This window comes from Ylistrum balloti, unplaced genomic scaffold (genome assembly GCF_031769215.1).
Source record: "Ylistrum balloti isolate Yb309-2 unplaced genomic scaffold, AGI_CSIRO_Ybal_v1 Utg370292, whole genome shotgun sequence".
Lineage (NCBI taxonomy): Eukaryota > Metazoa > Mollusca > Bivalvia > Pectinida > Pectinidae > Ylistrum > Ylistrum balloti.
In genome coordinates, this window is record NW_026782221.1 from 810,114 (window position 1) to 832,756 (window position 22,643).

The window sequence follows — 22,643 nt, forward strand, 5'->3', positions numbered from 1 at the left end:
TTAACTTACATTTATTTGCTACAATTTTACAAAGCGATATATACAGTCGTCTATCCTTACACATATTACGGTTCATCCTTGGTCAGAGACTTGTAAGAAAACATCTGTCTAAACGTCTCTGCGTTAGCTATATCAGAGACATATATAACGTCTCTGGCTATATACATATAGTGTATTAGATATTTAAAAACAAATCTCCACAAGTCAGCTTATGTTGCCAGTGTAGATGACTGCGTTTATATTTATAATTCAATTACTTGAGTTGTATTGCCTCCAGCATACATCGGGAATACATAGTCCAAATGGAATTAACACAAAAACATCAAGAGTTATCCCATTAGTCGTCAATGAGCTTTGAAGTACCGACAGACGGCGTTGTTTTAAGGTCAAAGGGCGTTCCCTTCTGAACTTGTGTACGAGGATGTGGGTTTCAATTTCTCCATGTGTGACGTGTGGGTGAGTGTTTCCTTGCCATATTGTAACTTGGATATAAGTCAGGACTTAAAAATGATGAGATAGCGAGAAATGTGTCATATTGATTGGAGAAGTGACCGGGTAAAGCGTCGCCGATAAACCAAAAAGTAAGAAAGTAGAACTTCCGGGGAAGGAAATAAAAACCATGACGAACCGTTATACACAAACACAGTCATGGAGGCCTGTTAAAAAGTTTCCATATTTTTGTGACTTTAGGACTATAGCATGTTGTATATTTATCACAATAATAGTATCTAGTCAGCTTGCATCGGGTGTATACTTGAACGAAATCGCCGTCCATGTCCCGGGGGGAAGATCTGTCGTCGATCGTATAGCAGAGAGACACGGATACATCAACCAAGGACAGGTGAGATGCTTATTATTGTTTTATCATAACTCAATTGACCCTTTTCATCCCATTCTCTGAAAATTTGTGTCAACTCTAATGTTTATGTTCTCTTATGTAATTGATAAAGCTCCCAATGTTGTGTTAAAGGTCCCTGATTGCAATGGTTGTAATGAAAGCAAATGCTGATGATATATTATATGTGTGTGTGTGTGTATATATATATATATATATATGTTTTATTGTGATGCACGTGTAACTTTCACTGCAGAATGTTTGATCAGGCACTTTTTTCGCAGGAGGATGAGCTTAATTCCATTTGCTTAAACATTTTCAGATTAGATAAATGTATGGCTAAATTGCTCATGTGGAGGTTTGATTGTAACTGGTTACTTCACAGTAGTGACATACATTTTTTTGATGAAAATACCATATAAGAATAACTTTGATTATGTAGTAACAGAATGTTATTGACATAATTAATTGGCCATGGTAGCAAATGTCAAAATTTGTAACTTACAACCTGGATCAAACCAAGAAATTTATAGTATTTAACATGTGCAATAAACAGATGCCATTGTTAAGGTTGGTGCCAGTACTTTGAAATTTTAGGATGGTGTTAAGATAATTAGATAAAGATATTTACTTAAAATTAAAAGGAAACTAACTGCTAAAATGTTTTTATCATATTTTCTTGTTCAACTCTCACAAATGAAATTTACGCACAACAGAACTAGTTAGTAAAATTTATTAAAATAAAAAAAAATATCTCGGCCGTAAATCTTCTACTGAAACTTTACACTTCTGCATGAACTATTTTGGCATGATAGCATTTTCATGACCATTGACTACATTTGGAAATGGTTGGTACAAAAGCATTTTCATGACCATTGACTACATTTGGAAATGGTTGGTACAATATAGGTTTTACATCTGTCTTGTATTGATATTAATTTGATTTGAAAAACTAAACATGAGAACTTGTAAATAATTATGAATGATTTAGTACATATACTCTAGCTTTTATAGTGATATGTGATCTTTCTATTATTTGCTGAAGCACTTTTCCAATTTTGGAGACATTTTTACAGAAAATCATACATTGTAACATTAATTAAGATATTCTGTTCGTAATTATAAATCTGTTTGAAGAATGTTCACTATTAGAGCTCTACAACTGTGTCAGTGAACCTATTATTTATCATTGTCTAGATTCATTATTAGAGCTCTACAAATGTGTCTGTAAACCTATTATTTATCATTGTCTAGATTCATTATTAGAGCTCTACAAATGTGTCTGTAAACCTATTATTTATCATTGTCTAGATTCATTATTAGAGCTCTACAAATGTGTCTGTAAACCTATTATTTATCATTGTCTAGATTCATTATTAGAGCTCTACAAATGTGTCTGTAAACCTATTATTTATCATTGTCTAGATTCATTATTAGAGCTCTACAAATGTGTCTGTAAACCTATTATTTATCATTGTCTAGATTCATTATTAGAGCTCTACAAATGTGTCTGTAAACCTATCATTTATCATTGTCTAGATTCACTATTAGAGCTCTACAAATGTGTCTGTAAACCTATTATTTATCATTGTTTAGATTCATCTGCATTTCATGTTCACATTGGTATGAACTGACATCAGCAATAGTGTGCTAGATATCAGTTTTGTGCATAATTGCTGAATACAGTATGTAAACACATTACATAATACTTTTCTTGAGTAATACTTTTCTGGAATGGTATTAACATTTAAAGATTAATTCTATTTTTAGGGAACAAATTCTTCGGGGTGTACATGTGATGTTAAGAATGTTACAGGGAGTGTACCAACAAATGATGCATGCAATACTGATACCTCTTAAATCTAACTTTTTTTGAAATGGGATAAGTAGTGGAATTTTGACATTATGTGGGTTTAGATGGATTATGTCACATGATACCGGGTATGCTGTCACTGAAGTAGTGGTTATGTCAGCAGAAATCTGATACTGTGTGGTAGTCACACAGGTTAGGTCAGTACCTTAGCTTCTGGAGATAACAATAGTTGTAGATGATACCTAGACAGATTAAAAAAGTGGTGGAGGAGTGTGGCTTATTGTTTACAGGTGATGTGGAGGAGTGTAAAAGGTATTGGTGGAGGAGTGTGGCTCATTGTTTACAGATCAGTATGAGTGTAAAAGGTATTGGTGGAGGAGTGTGGCTCATTGTTTACAGGTGATAAGTATGAGTGTAAAAGGTATTGGTGGAGGAGTGTAGGCTGTCATTTACTTCTCAATAACCTGTACAGGTAATTCTGAGATCTATTGGTCTTCATACAATAACAAGTTGTTTCGTGTTTCTCATGAAAATCATTACTCATGCACCAATGACCTAGTCACAACTGATAATGTACTGTCACAATTTTCTGACACGAAACTACTTGTGCAAAATAATAAACTACACTGTCAAAATATCCCTATCTAATACACATATTTTATCATGGCGTTAAGAATTCATCATTTTTGTAAGATTTTTCAAGGGAGTCAAGAACACCATTTCCAAAATGATATAATGGTTTTCAGGAATTGAGTCCCACAGGAACATGAGGAATTCAGAAATATCCTAGTCCCATAAATCACTTGAATCCTGTGATAACTATTGATCTTCACAATTTCAGAAATGATCTATAATTGATTCTAAGTTGATTAATCATGAATTAGAAGGGAAATCAACAAACCTGCTGGCAGAATAAAAACATATATATGAAAAACTACATAGACACTGTACAATTATGATGAGTATATATATGAAACTTTGATATCAGTATATGTTTTATACTGTATATGGTGTGTTATGTTTGGTTATTGATATTTAAATGTAGAAAAACAACCGACAAATTAGGAAGACCTCAATGGTTCAAACTTAAAATCTGTGGCACAAAATCTCCTCGCTAAGAAAATCTTATCACTGCGACAACATACATAGAGTCATGGCATTAGGCAACTTGTTGATAACATGATATTACACTTAACTTAATCGTTTGTATGCTTATTGATAAACAAGTGCACTGAAAAGTTTTGTGGTTTTAGTTGAGCTGGACATATGTTACAACTCATTTTTAAGGTTTAATTTTTCAAAATTTCACATCGTATAAAGTTGTAAATTTACAAGATGCATTTTATTGGAAAGATAAAACCAAAACGGGCAATGATATATAACCCCTACAAAGCTGGTGGAATGTTTTGTAGGTAGTATGAACAACCATTTTATCTGGACTAACAAAGCAGATTTAACACCATATGCTTGTGTTAGAGAAACCTGATAATTTAATTCATTGTACCTCTCATGTTCCCTCCTGGCACACTGTAAACCCTCATTTTAAAGTCGTGTGTTGTGCTATACTCATGTGAAGCTTGTCCTATATATCTGTCCTTCATTTGTCTGATACCTTTGTCTGACATACATATGTCTTGATCCATTACCCTTGTCCTACATATCCTATACTCCAGTCTTACTTATCCTAACCCAATTCATAAATAACCTTTACTACACTTTTACATATCCTATAATTCTGCCTTACATATCCTAAACCTTAGTTCTACAAGTCCTATACCCTAGTCTTACAAGTCTTTCATCCCTTTCATATATATCTTATACTCCAGTCTTACATGTTTGATACACCTGTCCTGTATGTCCTATACCTCTGTCATAAATAACTTTAGCTCTTCTCTTACATGTCCTGTAATCCTGTCATATATATCCTATAATTCTATCTTACGTATCCTTTACCTCAGTCCTACATGTCCTATACCCTAGTCTTACAGGTCCTATGCCCCTTTTATGTATATCCTATTCTCCTGTCTTACATGTCCTATCTTTACTGTATACTCCTATTCTCTATGTCCTATACCCATCTTGTATATCCTATACATTCACCCTTCATGTCCTTTACCCCTCAATATGTACTATACCACATTATTACCTGTCCTATATTCCTGTCCTATATTCCCGATTCTACTGTCCTAATATAACCTAAATCCTTTACCCCAGTCTTACAAATCCTATATACCTTTTATGTATATCCTATTCTCCTGTCTTACCTGTCCTATGTTCCTGTCCTATACCACTGTCCTAATATAAGTCCTGTGTCCCAGCTTTACATGTCCTATACTACTGTCCTATATGCTATATACTCCTGTCATATATGTATATGTCCTAAACATTGTGTTACATGTCCTATGTGGATACTCCAATCCTGCATGCCTTGGTTTATTTAAACCTTGTCTAGAACTCTTCAGTTGAGGGATCTGCACTCCTACAGACTAACTAATGAAGTAAAGTTTCTGTTGTAACTCAAGCTTGTCAAAGATAGTGTGTACAGCGGTCCTTGTACCTAAACACCTCCAAACTTCCAAGCATCATGGCTTCTCAGAATCTGGCCGATTGCTCCAACTTACAAATTAAATCACTGAGATTTTTTTACAACAAATCATAGACATTTTAATATGAATATTCAGTAAGTTAACTTTAATTATGAAGAGGTACATTAAATGTCAAATATTTCATATATATTGAAAATATATCAATGAATATTTTACAAAAAATATTGAGGTTTAAATATGTATGATTATGTTTTAAAATGATTGTGGGATTACAATACTTAGAAGGATCTGGAGATCATTATTGTAGGAAATCTGGAATCTTTAACTTGTGATAAAATAGAAGTTCTGTCACATATCTGGGTGTGTTTTATAATTTATTGTCCTGCAACACAACTTTGTGGTGTTCTGTTTTATTCAATGATATAGTTATCGAAGGCCTCCTCTTCAGACCACATGCATGAAACGTGATCTTATGTCATTTGCTTGTCAGTGTAGATATGTGGATTTTATTAGTGGATATTTGGAATCTGTACATGAGTATGATTAAGTATACGTGTATCAATCTCGCAGTATAATAAAAGTAAATTACATCAGTTTTCTGTGTAGCATCAAGTTAGATTGAAAGGATTCAGTGACTGCTCAATGTTGGTTACAGTCCTAACCTGTCCAAAGCATGCTCATAATGTTGTCTATAGCATATAGCAATCAGTCAAAGTTATTATATAGTAACAGTCATACCTGTCTATATCAACCACTCAGTGCTAACTATAGATACTGTCAAACTTGTCTTTAGAGACCACTAAATGTTATTTCAAATAGGTTGATTCTGTATATTGCAACCAGGCTAGGGGAGCACTTGAAATTGATTGTTAATTGCAGACAAGTGGTCTTGGTTGTATAAAGAGGCTGTCTGGATTTCTGACTGTAAATAATTCCCATTAATTTTGACAGAAATTTAGGATCTTCAGGTATAAACTTGATGATAATATTAACACTTTAAAATACAAACTAAATAGTCCACACCACACCATTATATTTGTAAATAAGAAATAAACATTTGATTTGTCATTTAATGTGTTTTATTGATTAGATAAACCCCCCAAAATATTTGACTCAAGATTAGGGGTCATATTTATCATCTACATAGACATAGTCATTGTCCGTATCTACAGTCGTAACATTGTACATACTCCATTGTTTACTCTGGAGTATATGCAGACATCTTATAGCCTTGTCCTATAACTCAAATTGTTCATGCACAGTTCAAGTCTAGATTTTAATATCCTACTGGAACTTTTCTGATAATTACTGGCAACTTCCTGGTTTAAACTTAGAAAGATGATTAAGTGTTGTAAGAAGACCCACAATATTTTGTTATAGATTATCTGCTATGTTGTATTCCAGGAATGTTAACACTATGTGGTTTTCATTATCCTAAAACGATAATTGACAAGATCATTGCAAAAAAGGCTTTAGGTATACTGTATTGTTATAACAATTATTATTGTTTATTATTAAATATTTACAAGGAATAATCCTAGTGTCATAGATATGGCCTTTTGAACACAATGCACGTCATTCATTTGTCACTGGAATAAATCACATAAATACATGTATAATATATATACTCCTTATGTACGTCTGTAGACACAGGTAAATATCACAGGTACTACATACAATTGAGGTAACTAAGTCAGAGGCACCAAGTACAAATCTCATTGAGGTTTTGATGTTTGTCAGGGGCAGTTTATACAACTTTGGAACACCTGATTTTATATAGGCTGTGGTGTCTCAGTTCATTAACCCACACACACCTGGACATAAGCAATGATCATTCTCATACTGTAAAATATTTAATTTTGATGGGTTTATATATTCATTAATTTGTTGACTTTCTTAGTCCAAGTTGGTAGACTTGTATGTCCATGAAATGATGAAATGGTAACGACTAATGATAATTAAGTACGAGTGGATTTCACAAACAAAAATTACAGTAAACCTTCAATTTCATAATGTTTGATAACATGGCTAAGAAACCAGCCCGTAAAGAGTTCATTTCTGCTGATGTATTGACAAAAGTTAGCATTGACATATCGTTATGCGGAGTGTGGATTAAGACTTAATATGACTACAGATTATTGTTTGTTAAAATATTTATGAATCTTGAAGCTATTGAGATAGTCTTTACATTAATATCTTGTTAAATGGGAAGTGATATGATAAATGTTGTCCTTTGACAAAACAAGTGCGGACATCTAATGGTCTGTATGTATTTTACCAATCACTTAGCTTGTGATGCAGAGTTGGGGCCTTCAGTTTTGTCAGCTGGGGCATGCACACTTAAACAGCAAGATATGAAAGAAGTGACACTGACATCAATGTTAATGTATATGTATAATCTGACCCTATCAATTGCTTACAATGGTCGTTAAAAATTCAGCCTACTACCCACAGTGTAACATCCATGTGAATAGTGACCACATGGAGCGATTATTGTTACTCCAGTGCCTTTACTAATACATACTGTCTGCAACATGTTCTAAAAATTTGAAACTTAAGTGAAACAAACTAGAAAGGGTTCAAACTATCACTAGACAGAAAATTATTGTTTTTATTAAAAAAAAATGATGCGTTCAAACTACTTGCCTTTTCAAACTGATTTAGTTTTACTGTATCCACAAAATCAACTGTCATGTGATAGACATCGTCTATGACACTGCAGTTTCCTATCAGTGATGTTGGAAATGTACTTAACTAAGGTACATCTTGTGTAAACACTATCTATATACGCTGGTAATCTGTATACTTCACGCCTAATTAAGAGTTTAGAATTTCCCATCATTTGAGATCTGCTTGTTATTTTGAGTGTCTTGACTGTTGTATTCTAGTCATAACAGTAACTTTTATACTACTCTAGAGTAATAATCTGTATTCCATTTAAATAGTTTCCTGGAAGGAATGCACCTTTGTTCATTATTTTTTGTGTTAATTATTACATGATTAACTAATGGTAGCCTAGCATGATGTTGAAATATTTTGTTATTTTTTGTTGTAGATTGGAAAACTGAAGGATTATTATTTACTAGTAATTCCTCATATACACAAGAGATCCACTAGTCCTAGTCATGCTCATCATGCACGTCTTTCACAGGAGCCAGAGGTAAGATGGATGTCACTAACAAGCATATAATACTGTGATCCTTCTTCATTGATTTATCATTAATCTTGTACACTTTTACAAATCAGGAGGGTGGCATGCTGGTATCCGACTTCTGAATCTGTCATACCTATCAGAATCTGTATGTCCATGTTGTGCTGTTATATAATGTATTGTTGCTTCTCCAACAAGGTTGTTTAAAGTACCTTTATCTAATTAGGTATTATAATTGTTTCTTAAAGGAGACATTCAATGTCTCAAAGCTACCTGGTGATTTCTTAAACAAGACAAGTGTTTTCAACTTTCATGGCCACAGATCCACCGGGATTACCTTTTAGATTTCCAGTCAATCTGTATGAGACTTACACACATATATATATGTATATATATGGCTTTATTATGTGTTAGTGTTGAAAATCAGAGAGAAAAAGATCACAATTGATTATTGGAGAGCTGCCTTTAAACGATGGATTGAAAATATCTAAAAGTTTTTTGAAGCACATGTATAATAAATATCAATAGTATTTGTGAAATATTACATCAATCAAAGGAATGGAAATCTATTTCTCTGAATATTGGTTTCTATGTAGTCTCATTCTCAGTGTCAAGATCTGCCTTGTTTATATTCATTTCCTGCTGGTTCCCATAGACTGTTTTTTTATTTCCTTTACAGTCATTTGTCTAAACAGGAGTTCAGTTGTGCCACAAATTCTGAATCGTTATTCACATTAACTGCTTTGGAAATCAAAATGTATTACACATCTAAAAAACTATAATCAAATAAGTGTTTATATGATAATGCAAATTTTTATGTTAATAGCCGTAGGGACTAAACCACAGCTGTTGTGAGTACATGATGGTTAGATGATGTGACCACATGGGAACATTGTACAAGGTTTACTTGCTGAATTATACATTGTTTAATGTCCAGTTAATGCTCTTATTTAATTTGATTCATGAAAAAAAATAAATTGAGCTATTTACCATCAAAAATATTTCTTTTTTTTCTGAAAATAATGTTTTAGTTACAAAATTATGTTTTGAAAAATATCTATGTTTTGACTTGTGGTAACCAAGTGGTGGCATTGATGTAGAATAGTGAATTGGCAACAGATGTTGAACAAATAGAACTTATAAATATGTTGTATAAACCTTATGAATGATTTCCATGGAACATGCATCACGGACAAGGTTAGGTAAGGACCAGTTAGGACTCTAGAGTTTGGAGTTTAGCTGGAACATTTTCACATACACATATACCTACTTTCTCTGTTTTTTTATCTTCCTTTTTTTTGCATTAAACTGATGAAAACATAAATCGTATACCAAAAGTGATTTCTTAGCACACAGATTCATATGGTTTTTTTATAAAATGTTTTACCAGTGTGTTACCCTCAGCCTCCGGATACAATAGAGAAATAACAATTAACTCTTGTCTTCGGTTCTAAACTGTATTAAGACTGGAAGGTACGAGTAGACGTGTGCCTAGCTCGGAGGTTTACATTGGACTGACTAAAACATGCATGATACAGACAATTTACAGATACAATCAAACAGATGAAAGTAATAATTATCAGAGATGAAGATAAGAGTGAAGGAATTCTAAAGTCTGTTTAAACTCTTGAAACTCCAGCAGGGGTCATTAATTGACCTTATCTGGCACACTACAACATTAACTGGTCATCGGCTGGTCACTACGCCTAGTGTCCTGACAGTATGAAATTTATATGACACGGTACTGGCTAACATCAGACACCCTAAAATTGTTCGATGAGCCGGAACACTAATTAAACTCGCCACTCACTTGGTGTCATTATTTCACTCTTAACACCTCCCCCCTTAAGATAAATTTCACGGGTTAATGTTGTCTGGAACACATAATCCACAGAGTGACTTTATAATAATCAATCTATCACTACAACTGTTCGTGTCCAAGTTCATGTCCTTAGTCTCTGCACTGAGATTTAATCCTGTTGGAATTTGCTATTTCTTTACTGCACAGAATATTAACAGAAACAAGTTACAAAATGATTTTAAAAGTTTCATTCTTCTCTTTGCCTTTACTCGATGCGCGATAGCCCATCAGCGTTTGCATTGTTTGAGCCTTTTCGATAGTTAATGTCAAAACAATAGGGCTGTAATGCTAAGGCCCATCGCATCAGTCTCTGGTTTTTCAGTTTGGTTTTCTCCAGCCAAACTAATGGGTTGTGATCAGTCTCAACCGTGAACTGAACACCATTCAGATAATATCCAAATGTCTCAATACTCCACACAATGGCTAAACATTCCTTCTCTACTGTCGAATAGTTAATTTCACGTGGGAGTAGTTTTCGACTCGTGTACGCGACTGGGTACTCATCACCGTCAACCTTTTGGCTCAGAACTCCACCTATAGCTGTGTTACTCGCGTCCGTTTGTAGATAGAAATGCTTTTCAAAGTCAGGGTTGATTAACACTGGAGCTTGTGTCATTGCATCCTTCAGAGCCCTGAACGCGTTCACTCTATTTTCGGTCCATACAACTTTTGTAGGTTTTTTTGATTTTAACATATCGGTCAATGGTTCCGCGATTCGTGCAAAGTCTTTCACAAATTTACGATAATATCCTGTCATTCCGAGGAATGATCTTACTCCCTTTTTGGACTGAGGGAGTGGAAAATCAGTCATGACTTTTATTTTCAGGTCATCAGGCTTGACAGATCCATGGCCCATTTTGTTACAATTATAACACCTGACATTCTTCATTGGCTCATCAGAAAAGTTCTTTTTCGATTCCGTCTTTGATGTTTCTACGGAAGCTTGACTAACCTGTGTTTTGGTTTTTGTTGTACTCCTCTCCGGAAAAATATAATCCTCTGCTGCATCCACAACAGTTCCAGATCCTTTGTTCCTGCGGATCCATTGTGCCTGTGACACTGGAAGAGCACTGAGGAAAAATTCCTCTTCTATTTTCCCAAGAACATCTTCACTGTCATCAATGAAACGTATGACATATTGTTTCACTCTTGCCATAAGTCCACGATATGTATCTTTTTGATGTTTTTGGACATCCAATAGCATTTTGAAGTATTGATATGGCTTTTTCCCATACCTTTCTATCAAAGCCTTTGACAGATCTTCATATGATTTGTGGGCTTGAGCTGAAACTTTACGAGCTTCTCCTGTTAGTAGACTTCTTAATTGAAGCATTTTCATTTCCAGAGTCCAGCCAGCTTGTGATGATAATGCTTCAAACTCAGCGAGATAGGATATAATGTCCTCGCCTGAAGCATGATCATAAGGCTGTAGTTTCACTCTACATGGCACAGCACTTGCATTGTTTTTGTTTTCCAGCTTCAGTTTCTCAACTTCAAGTTCCATCATTTTAAGCTTTAGCTCAGCGTCCTTCCTTTCTTTTTCAGCTTCCATCCTTTCTTTTTCAAGTTTAAGTTCAGCTTCCATTTTCTCTTTTTCAGCTTTAAGTTCAGCTTCCATTTTCTCTTTTTCAGCTTTAAGTTCAGCTTCCCTTCTTTCCTTTTCAGCTTCCCTTTCAGAACGTAAGTTTCTTTCTTGAGCCTCACGCTGAAGTTTTTCACGTTCTAACTGAATCTTCTCCTTTTCTACTTCTGCTTGGAGCTCTAACTTTCTGATTTCTACTTTTGACTGAGCAGCCGATAACTTCTGGGCTGCGTCGGCAGTCTCTCCGTCTCCTGTGCCTGTCGGCATTTTCAGTCTCTTTCAAGTTTGTTATGTAACGGAGTCCCACACTTGATAGAGAATCTTTCACCGCTGCCACCAGTTGTTACCCTCAGCCTCCGGATACAATAGAGAAATAACAATTAACTCTTGTCTTCGGTTCTAAACTGTATTAAGACTGGAAGGTACGAGTAGACGTGTGCCTAGCTCGGAGGTTTACATTGGACTGACTAAAACATGCATGATACAGACAATTTACAGATACAATCAAACAGATGAAAGTAATAATTATCAGAGATGAAGATAAGAGTGAAGGAATTCTAAAGTCTGTTTAAACTCTTGAAACTCCAGCAGGGGTCATTAATTGACCTTATCTGGCACACTACAACATTAACTGGTCATCGGCTGGTCACTACGCCTAGTGTCCTGACAGTATGAAATTTATATGACACGGTACTGGCTAACATCAGACACCCTAAAATTGTACGATGAGCCGGAACACTAATTAAACTCGCCACTCACTTGGTGTCATTATTTCACTCTTAACACAGTGGTAAAATAACAATGATAATTAAAAAAAGGAGAAATAATTAATGATATAAAAACCCCAAAGTTTTCATTATAAGCAGAAAGGTGGATTTTGTCCTATATTTAGTTTGTTGGACAAGACATCAGTCAGATTAATTGACTGGCGAAAATATGCTTGTACATGAGTGTTAACATCAGCTTTAGTGTGAACAGATTGCAAGAGGGCCTCAGGAAACTAAGGCAATGAATTACATCTTGACAAGCTGTGCATGTTGTTGATGTGACTTTCAGTCATCATCTTTTTATGTCGGACCTTTTGCAGTAGGCCTAAATTTAGTCTACACTCGCCAGTCCGCTCTACCTAATACCTTCACCTTCATTCAAGATTGTAACATCAAATGAATAAATAATCACCAAGTAATTGTCATATGTTGTGTTGGTGTTTAAAGTCACCTGTATTTCTAATACTGTTATCTTAATTTTCAAGTTCACTGATCTTCATTTTGGTCATAAAAAAATCCTTAAATATTTAATGATATGGGTTACAAGTTAGTTGTATCAATTAGAATGCTTTTTAATTAATTTGATGTTACATAGGTCTGATGCACAGAAATAAAAAAAATAATATGACAAAAGAATAAAGTAATGATGCTGATGATATGGAGGAAGACTGGTATATATTGATTGAGACAGAAGGACAATTTTTGATAGAAAGATATTGGTGAGTCTGTATTTATATATAGGAGACAGATTGGAGCCGTCTGGGAAACAAGAGATTACAGAAAGCTCTCAAATTCCTCCTCCAATATGTGAAAAGCTGGAATTGGTATTTAGCCAGATATAATCTTTTCTTTGACTTGGTGTCAAAGGTTGGTGAGAGGAATCATCTTTATATATTGATGTATAATATGTACAAAATTCTTCATGTTGGCTGTACTGTCGTTTGACTACATAATCATATGTATAGGCTCCAATACTAGTGATTACATCTATAGAATAGCCAGTTTTTACATGGGAAGTGACTACCATCTTCATTATCAAAAGTCAAACCAGTACTTATTGAAACAAGAAAGGTTTAAACACTTCTATCATTTCAGTCTGTTCTGGCTACATGTGTGTAATCTCACTAGTTTGTGCATGTTTCAGAGGCTGGCTCATAATGACCCACATTCATGCTTCATTTACCTTGTAATTGATATGACCTACATTCTTGCTTGATTGACCAACATATTATGCTTGATTTTCCCTGTATCGAATATAAAAAGCCAAAAATGTTGGCAAACAGCTGTAGAAGAAAGTAGAATGTACTGTTTGGTAACCTGCCTTCAGGAGTTGATCTCTGTGTTTTAGTTTTTATGTTCCCCAAAATAAATGCTGTATCTTCAGTTTTCAAGCTTTCAGGTTTTCTTTAGAATTGATTACATACAATAACATGAATTTCAGTTATGGATAGAATTGGCAATCTGCTACAGAAGTACATGTTATTTATGATCAAATATATAAATACATATCTTTAAGGAGGAAAAGTGAAGGTGTTAAGTGCTGTAGGAACGAGGTCTTGTTAGCCTTTATGTAATTGATATTCAGATTCTACAAGGTCAGTTAAGTACATGTTTAGGTACAATCTGATGATGTTGGATGACATTTCTGACAGGAAGCACTACTTGTAGGTGTTCCCTTGCTGGTATTCGTTCTAATGGTCTTTGTTTAACTGATCAGAGCTGTCGGTGTAGGATACAAGACTTCCTCTAGTGGGTAATTAATCTTTTGGTCATGCTAATGTCCAAGTTATCAGATTAGGGAGATTGTCCTGTTGTTTCGTCTTTCTGACAACATGGCGCTTGCAGCCAGTGAACAGATTTCTCAGTAGTGTGTGCCTATCCTTAAAGGGATGGTTTTGTTTCAACAGCTTGGTTATGAATATTCATGAGAATTCAATCTGGTTGTGCCTGAGGTTGATGTTCTCTCGTTTGTGTTGTTATGGTTCAAGTGTTTCAGTTTGTTTTACAGGATAAAATCTCCTTTAGATTATGAAGTCTGCCAAGCAAGATAACAGTCCTAGAGGTGGAGTTGTTACAAAGATAGATGCAAGGCCACATTTAGTCAGGACTTCTATACCAATAACCCTTCAGTCTCACAATACATAGATAAACCAATTAGGATATAAAATATTAAAAAGAACAGTTTTTGGCGTTTTTGTCAATTTCTTGATTTAAGTAAAAATGAAAACAGTGCCAATGAAAAAGACAGTATGTGTTTTTAGTGGATTTTTGATCAAATTTGCTTCTTTAATCCTTATTTGTGCTGCTATTAACAAGAGACCCGGTCAGACTTACTTGGTGCATCTTGTTAAATCTAACATCATGCAGACAAATTTAAATAAAAAGGAATTTGGATGATCATTGACGTGTACAACACTTCTGTCAGTAATGTGTGGAAGTATTCAACACATAACATAGTATTTATTATAGAGAAATTGACAGATCACTATATCACAGTCAGTATAAGCTTGTCAGTTCTTGACAAGTCAAATGATTTAATTACATGCCAAATACATTTGTAGAGACTTAGCATATCTCTTTTTGTTATTCACTTCAAAAGTAAGATTGGAATGGTGGGTCAAAGGCAGGTGTAGTGAAATTGATATTTACTTGTAGACTTGTGATATTATGTAAGATAATCTGTAATTATGTGTCACTGGTTAGACTGAGTTGTCACAGACCTTCCTAGACTTTTTATATCTACCACAAGGTCACCTGTCATCTTAAGCTGCATTTCATGTTAGAATACAGTTAAGGATTCCTGGAAGGATACAAACCACATACACAATACACAGGACATATTTCTGATGAAGTGAAGTAAAAAGAAACCTTTATTTATGTTGTTTACAATCAACATAAGCTCAGTTTTTATTATGATGTTATTTAGGCACCATGTTGTTTTACAAAAGAGTTCCATATTACAGATTGTATTTTAGTCTTCTGTTTACTTACTTATTGATTTATCAAGTGACAATACACACCAACCAACATGCCTATTGACAAACAGTGATTGATGATAGAGTTGGAGCAATTGGTTAACAAATTTAATGACAGGTCCCAGTTTCTCAAATTTTCCTTAACTTAAAGAATTTTCCATACCTTAAGATTGCCCATAAGAAATTATATTAGTTAAGGAAATATCCTTAAATGAAAGTTTTTTCTTACATAATGTTTTTCCCATGTTAGTTAAGATTACCTTCACTTAAGGAAGATGATGAAACTTGGACCAGTTATAGAATACTTTCTAAAAATCTATTTACTTTTAGACAAAAATGTTTAAAAAAGTCAAAAGTCATATATGGCCAACTTCAAAGTTATATCTTGCAAATTTGGATTTTGTATATATTATCAACATTTCTTATTGGTTCTTGGAATATAGAACAAAGAATTTGTCCCATTGTGATATTCATATTTCCAGAGATTTCTAGTCATTTTTTCCCTGAATTTTTTTTTTCAAAGATAATATAGACTTCAATCTAATTTTGACAAACAATGAAAAATCATTTGGAAAATAGATTCCTACCTAAATCCATCCTGAACATTCAAGGAAACATTGTTTTTTAAAAGTATTTCCAATTGTCATTGACACTTGAACATTGTACAAAAGACACACATTTGTGTGAATAACAACATTTAGTATAAAATGATTAAAAGTTAAAACTCAGCTTAAATAACGCTTAAACTTGAATTTCCTGAAGAGTTCATTTTGAACCCACATGAAAAATTCAAAGTTCTGTTTGTTAAAAATCATGAAATGTTTGGGAATGTTTCGGTCATATTACATGATATTATATGCAGATCAAATGTTTCTGTTACTTTTTGCATTTGATTAAGATTCAAGTGATAAGAAATCAAATTTCATGATGTCATAAAATATAAAATATGAGAGAAAATCAATGTTAATAGCCACTTCATGCTGAGAGATCCAATTTGTGTTGTGGATTTTCAATAAAATGTGTACTCAAGATATGTTTTATTCACATTGACCGATTATCATGGGAAATTTTCCTGTAAATATGTCGGGAAAACTTGCCTTTATGTATAACATGATGAAGCGCAGAAAGATTAAACAACACATGAACGTCAGTCAATGCTCATAGATCTCTTCCATGCAAGTTAATGTGGTTTTGCTGAGTCAGCTTAACATAGGTTGCGACAGGTTACATGTAAGTTAACATCATTTTCTGAGTAAGATGTACCTGAGTAAGTTGTTTGTATATAGTGACAGGTAACATGTTAAGTTAATGTAAATGGGGACAGTTGTACCTGAGTCAGGTGTTTGTATATAGTGACAGGCTACAGACATTGTTGATGTAGTTGGAGACAGTTGTACCTGAGACAGGTGTTTGTATGTGACAGGTGTTTGTATATAGTGACAGGCTACAGACCTGAGACAGGTGTTTGTATGTAGTGACAGGCTACAGACATTGTTGATGTAGTTGGAGACAGTTGTACCTGAGACAGGTGTTTGTATGTAGTGACAGGCTACAGACATTGTTGATGTAGTTGGAAGACATTTGTACCTGAGACAGGTGTTTGTATGTAGTGACAGGCTACAGACATTGTTGATGTAGTTGGAGACAGTTGTACCTGAGACAGGTGTTTGTATGTAGTGACAGGCTACAGACATTGTTGATGTAGTTGGAGACAGTTGTACCTGAGACAGGTGTTTGTATGTAGTGACAGGCTACAGACATTGTTGATGTAGTTGGAGACAGTTGTACCTGAGACAGGTGTTTGTATGTAGTGACAGGCTACAGACATTGTTGATGTAGTTGGAGACATTTGTACCTGAGACAGGTGTTTGTATGTAGTGACAGGCTACAGACATTGTTGATGTAGTTGGAGACAGTTGTACCTGAGACAGGTGTTTGTATGTAGTGACAGGCTACAGACATTGTTGATGTAGTTGGAGACAGTTGTACCTGAGACAGGTGTTTGTATGTAGTGACAGGCTACAGACATTGTTGATGTAGTTGGAGACAGTTGTACCTGAGACAGGTGTTTGTATGTAGTGACAGGCTACAGACATTGTTGATGTAGTTGGAGACAGTTGTACCTGAGACAGGTGTTTGTATGTAGTGACATACAACAGACATTGTTGATGTAGTTGGAGACAGTTGTACCTGAGACAGGTGTTTGTATGTAGTGACAGGCTACAGACATTGTTGATGTAGTTGGAGACAGTTGTACTTGAGACAGGTGATTGTATGTAGTGACAGGCTACAGACATTGTTGATGTAGTTGGAGTCAGTATTTCAAATGTACTCTAGCATCAGGTTATAATCACTGTCATTATTACTTGACTTTAGAGTGATAACTACAAATTGCTGGGAGATATTTGTTAATTATCCGCTTAAGATGAACGACATGAAAATACCCCATGTTCATCAACGTGATAGCAGCCATTGTGTTTTTGATTAGGTCTCACATTATTGATTTAGAGATGGTCACGTGGCATTGTGTGCCATTTAAGACACCTTTTGTATTGTTAACTAGAGGTTATGTTCCCCTAAACTCGTCAGGTTTATTGATTCTTGTTTGTCAGCCATCTTCATCACTTACTCAGACTAACATTACCCCTACTTGTGTAGCTAAACCAGATTTAGTTGTGTAATGATGCTGATCATACATAGGTATCCATATTTACCAGAGCTACAACAATGGTATTAACACTCCTACATCAGTGTAAACCAGATTAGTGACAGAAGGTGAAGTTTATATTGGGATTGGTGTTATGACTGGAAATGTCAACATCATAGACACATACACAATACCACTATGACATTGATATCCATGGTATCTTACATATAGTTGGAACAATTCTAGTGAATATAAGAAATGTATCTAACTGACGTTACGATTTTCCAGATTTCAGTGGAAGTTCAATTAAAAACAAAAGTTATCTCCTTCCTGCTGTTTGATACATACTTATTTCTGATAGTGATACACATTTGTTTGTGACAGATAAGAACACTGATTTCTGACAGTCAAACACACTGATTTCTGACAGTAATACACACTGATTTCTGACAGTCATACACACTGATTTCTGACAGTCATACACACTGATTTCTGACAGTCATACACACTGATTTCTGACAGTCAAACACACTGATTTCTGACAGTCAAACACACTGATTTCTGACAGTTATACACACTGATTTCTGACAGTCATACACACTGATTTCTGACAGTTATACACACTGATTTCTGACAATCAAACACACTGATTTCTGACAGTTATACACACTGATTTCTGGCAGTCATACACACTGATTTCTAACAGTGATACACACTGATTTCTGACAGTTATACACACTGATTTCTGACAGTACTACACACTGATTTCTAACAGTGATACACACTGATTTCTGACAGTTATACACACTGATTTGTTACAATTGTACACTCTGAATTTTTCACTGCTATAGTTTATCACGGAAATTTACTTTTATTGATGTAATTATCAGTTGCTATAATACTTGTCAATGTAGAGAGGTGTAACAGTATATAGTAATGCCATTGATATCATTTCGTTATAATTGGTCATGACTTTGTGAAAACTTTACATGACTTTAAGACATATTTTTTATCATTGAAAAAAAATGAGGTAAATGTATAAGTTCATATTGACCGACTTTAAGTTCCATTCTGTGAAGTAGATAGATCATTGTGAAGACTTTCTGTCCTATTTCTATGCTACTGCTAATCACGTACACAATACAATAGTTATAAATTCATGCTGCATCAGCATTACTAATGCTGAGACCAATCACAAACATCATTACTGATACATGATCGGACAACATATGGTGTTGTTGATGAGTCCTTTGTCTGCTATCAGTTATGACTGGTAAACAACTCTGAGGAAACTAGCAACGAAATGTTAATTTGTATGAATGTCACAGACATTTGTTACGAGCTAAAGGCTAATTACAAAATGAATTGATAACCTGCATGGTGCTTGGGAAATTATTATGTATCATTGAGGAAAGGGGCTAAGTTTAATGTAAAACGGATTCATTGCCAGGTCTTGTACATGACCATTGCTCTTGTTTGACATGTAGAGGAAATAGGTTTAGGTGGAGCCAGGCCGACATTTCCTTATCTAATAGTGCTGGCCATATGGATATATTTGTCACAGACAATTCGACAATTACAGCACAATTTATTGCCAGAGGACATGCAAACATGTCTGCCTCACCCATGTTCTTGCATGTTCTGCTACCTATAATACACTCTTCACAGTGAGAGTAAAAGTCATCCTGAAACGTGTGAACACAGAAAGGCACTATATGTAAAATGACCAGAAGTGTGTAGTGATTGTCTGGGTCTACAGAAAGGCACTATATGTGAAATGACCAGAAGTGTGTAGTGATTGTCTGGGTCTACAGAAAGGCACTATATGTAAAATGACCAGAAGTGTGTAGTGATTGTCTGGGTCTACAGAAAGGCACTATATGTAAAATGACCAGAAGTGTGTAGTGATTGTCTGGGTCTACAGAAAGGCACTATATGTAAAATGACCAGAAGTGTGTAGTGATTGTCTGGCTCCGTAATATTCCACATAACTTCTCTTCCATGTAGACAGCTAGTTAAAGTAATTTGTTCTCAGCGTTATTACCCAGGAGCATTCCTGCACACCTCACATGATGGTACTTGAATTGTCATTAATTTGCTTTGTCTCAGATTTATTTTCTGTTGAAATCTTTAGTCACAAAATTGGATTTCGGTATTGATTAGTTGTCTGTTGACTTGACAACTCAACACCACACTATTAGACCTTAAGTACATGTTTAATATTCAAACAAAAATGTGCATGATTTATTTTGTATCCAATATCCAAAACTGTAACATCCTGCCTTTGATATCTTTTATTTTGGCTTATTATCATTGTTCAAATTATGTCTTGTGGACATTCTCCTTTTGGTCCTCAGAGAAGAAAACAGCTATGAGACACATTTTTATTTTGTCAAATCAGCTGACCATATTGTCCCCTAGATTCTGCCTCACCCTGCTCTCAATAACATACATTTACAGCAATGGTGTTTTATATAGTAATTATCAAAAACATAGATATCATTGTATAAAAGATTATCTATAGAAAAGGTGTTTTATACTTTCATCCAAAATCTAAAGACATTCATCAGACACCTACAGATCACTTAAAACTTTGATATTTAATTCTGTGTTGTAAGCTGAATTTGACTCTTAATGTTTTGGAGCGGAAATGCTGTGTACAGAGACTAGTGATTCGGACTACATACATGTATCACAGGAAATGGCTTTACTCTGGGGTCAGTCACTGAACTAAATTGATTGTAAATGTCAAATTACAAAATAGAATAGTTTCAGTGAAAATCTGTTTTATAAGGTTACATCTAAAGAATGAATTATTGTTTCGTGTTATTTGGAAATAAAGTATTTGAGTTGTTGGTTTTCCTTAGAAGCATATAAATCATTATACTGTAAGTAGAGTTGTCACTATACAAGTCTGGTTGTTCTTTAAGATTACGTAGTTATACATTGTATAACCATAATGTAACTATTGACATGACATTTACAGATGATACGAATGCCAAATCTTTTGATTTTTTTAGACAAGTCATTCTTATTTTTGTAAGATGTAGTTGTTATCTAGTCGGTTAATGGTAGTAGATATTTAGATTGGTGATTATATGTATGGATGATTGTCCTAATTACCTGCTGGTTAATGTTGACACACTTGACTGTATCTTTAACCACACCCTGAACTAGTCTAAAGCTTTAGACAGGTGAGTTGTTGAAATTTCTAATGAACCAGTCTAAAGCTTTAGACAGGTGAGTTGTTGAAATTTCTGATTAACCTGCCTAGAGCTTTAAACAGATGAGTTGTTGAAATTTCTGATGAACCAGTCTAAAGCTTTAGACAGGTCAGTTGTTGAAATTTCTGATCAACCAGCCTAGAGCTTTAGACAGATGAGTGTGATTTCTGATGAACCAGTCTAAAGCTTTAGACAGGTCAGTTGTTGAAATTTCTAATGAACCAGTCTAAAGCTTTAGACAGGTCAGTTGTTGAAATTTCTTATGAACCAGCCTAGAACTTTAGACAGATGAGTGTGATTTCTGATGAACCAGCCTAGAACTTTAGACAGATGAGTGTGATTTCTGATGAACCAGCCTAGAACTTTAGACAGATGAGTGTGATTTCTGATGAACCAGCCTAGAACTTTAGACAGATGAGTGTGATTTCTGATGAACCAGTCTAAAGCTTTAGACAGATGAGTGTGATTTCTGACCTGCCTAGAACTTTAGACAGATGAGTGTGATTTCTGATGAACCAGGCTAAAGCTTTAGACAGGTCAGTTGTTGAAATTTCTAATGAACCAGTCTAAAGCTTTAGACAGGTCAGTTGTTGAAATTTCTGATGAACCAGCCTAGAACTTTAGACAGATGAGTGTGATTTCTGATGAACCAGCCTAGAACTTTAGACAGATGAGTGTGATTTCTGATGAACCAGCCTAGAACTTTAGACAGATGAGTGTGATTTCTGATGAACCAGCCTAGAATTTCTGATGAACTAAAGCTTTAGACAGATGAGTGTGATTTCCCAGCCTAGAACTTTAGACAGATGAGTGTGATTTCTGATGAACCAGCCTAGAACTTTAGACAGATAAGTGTGATTTCTGATGAACCAGTCTAAAGCTTTAGACAGATGAGTGTGATTTCTGATGAACCAGCCTAGAACTTTAGACAGATGAGTGTGATTTCTGATGAACCAGCCTAGAACTTTAGACAGATGAGTGTGATTTCTGATGAACCTGCCTTGAACTTTAGACAGATGAATGTGATTTCTGATGAACCAGCCTAGAACTTTAGACAGATGAGTGTGATTTCTGATGAACCAGCCTAGAACTTTAGACAGATGAGTGTGATTTCTGATGAACCTGCCTAGAACTTTAGACAGATGAGTGTGATTTCTGATGAACCAGCCTAGAACTTTAGACATATGAGTGTGATTTCTGATGAACCAGCCTAGAACTTTAGACAGATGAGTGTGATTTCTG

At 34.8% G+C, this 22,643-nt stretch overlaps 1 protein-coding gene across 1 annotated transcript in view; it reads left to right on the top strand.

The window, feature by feature from the left end:
* The first annotated feature begins 438 nt into the window (after window positions 1-438).
* LOC132553035 (furin-like protease kpc-1) overlaps window positions 439-22,643 on the top strand; it is a 74,993-nt gene continuing 52,788 nt past the window's right edge. Inside the window, exons 1-2 of the mRNA XM_060217239.1 lie at window positions 439-841; window positions 8,250-8,354. Of these exons, the coding sequence (XP_060073222.1) occupies window positions 620-841; window positions 8,250-8,354 (327 nt within the window). The 5' untranslated portion in view covers window positions 439-619. The remainder of the gene's footprint in view (window positions 842-8,249; window positions 8,355-22,643) is intronic.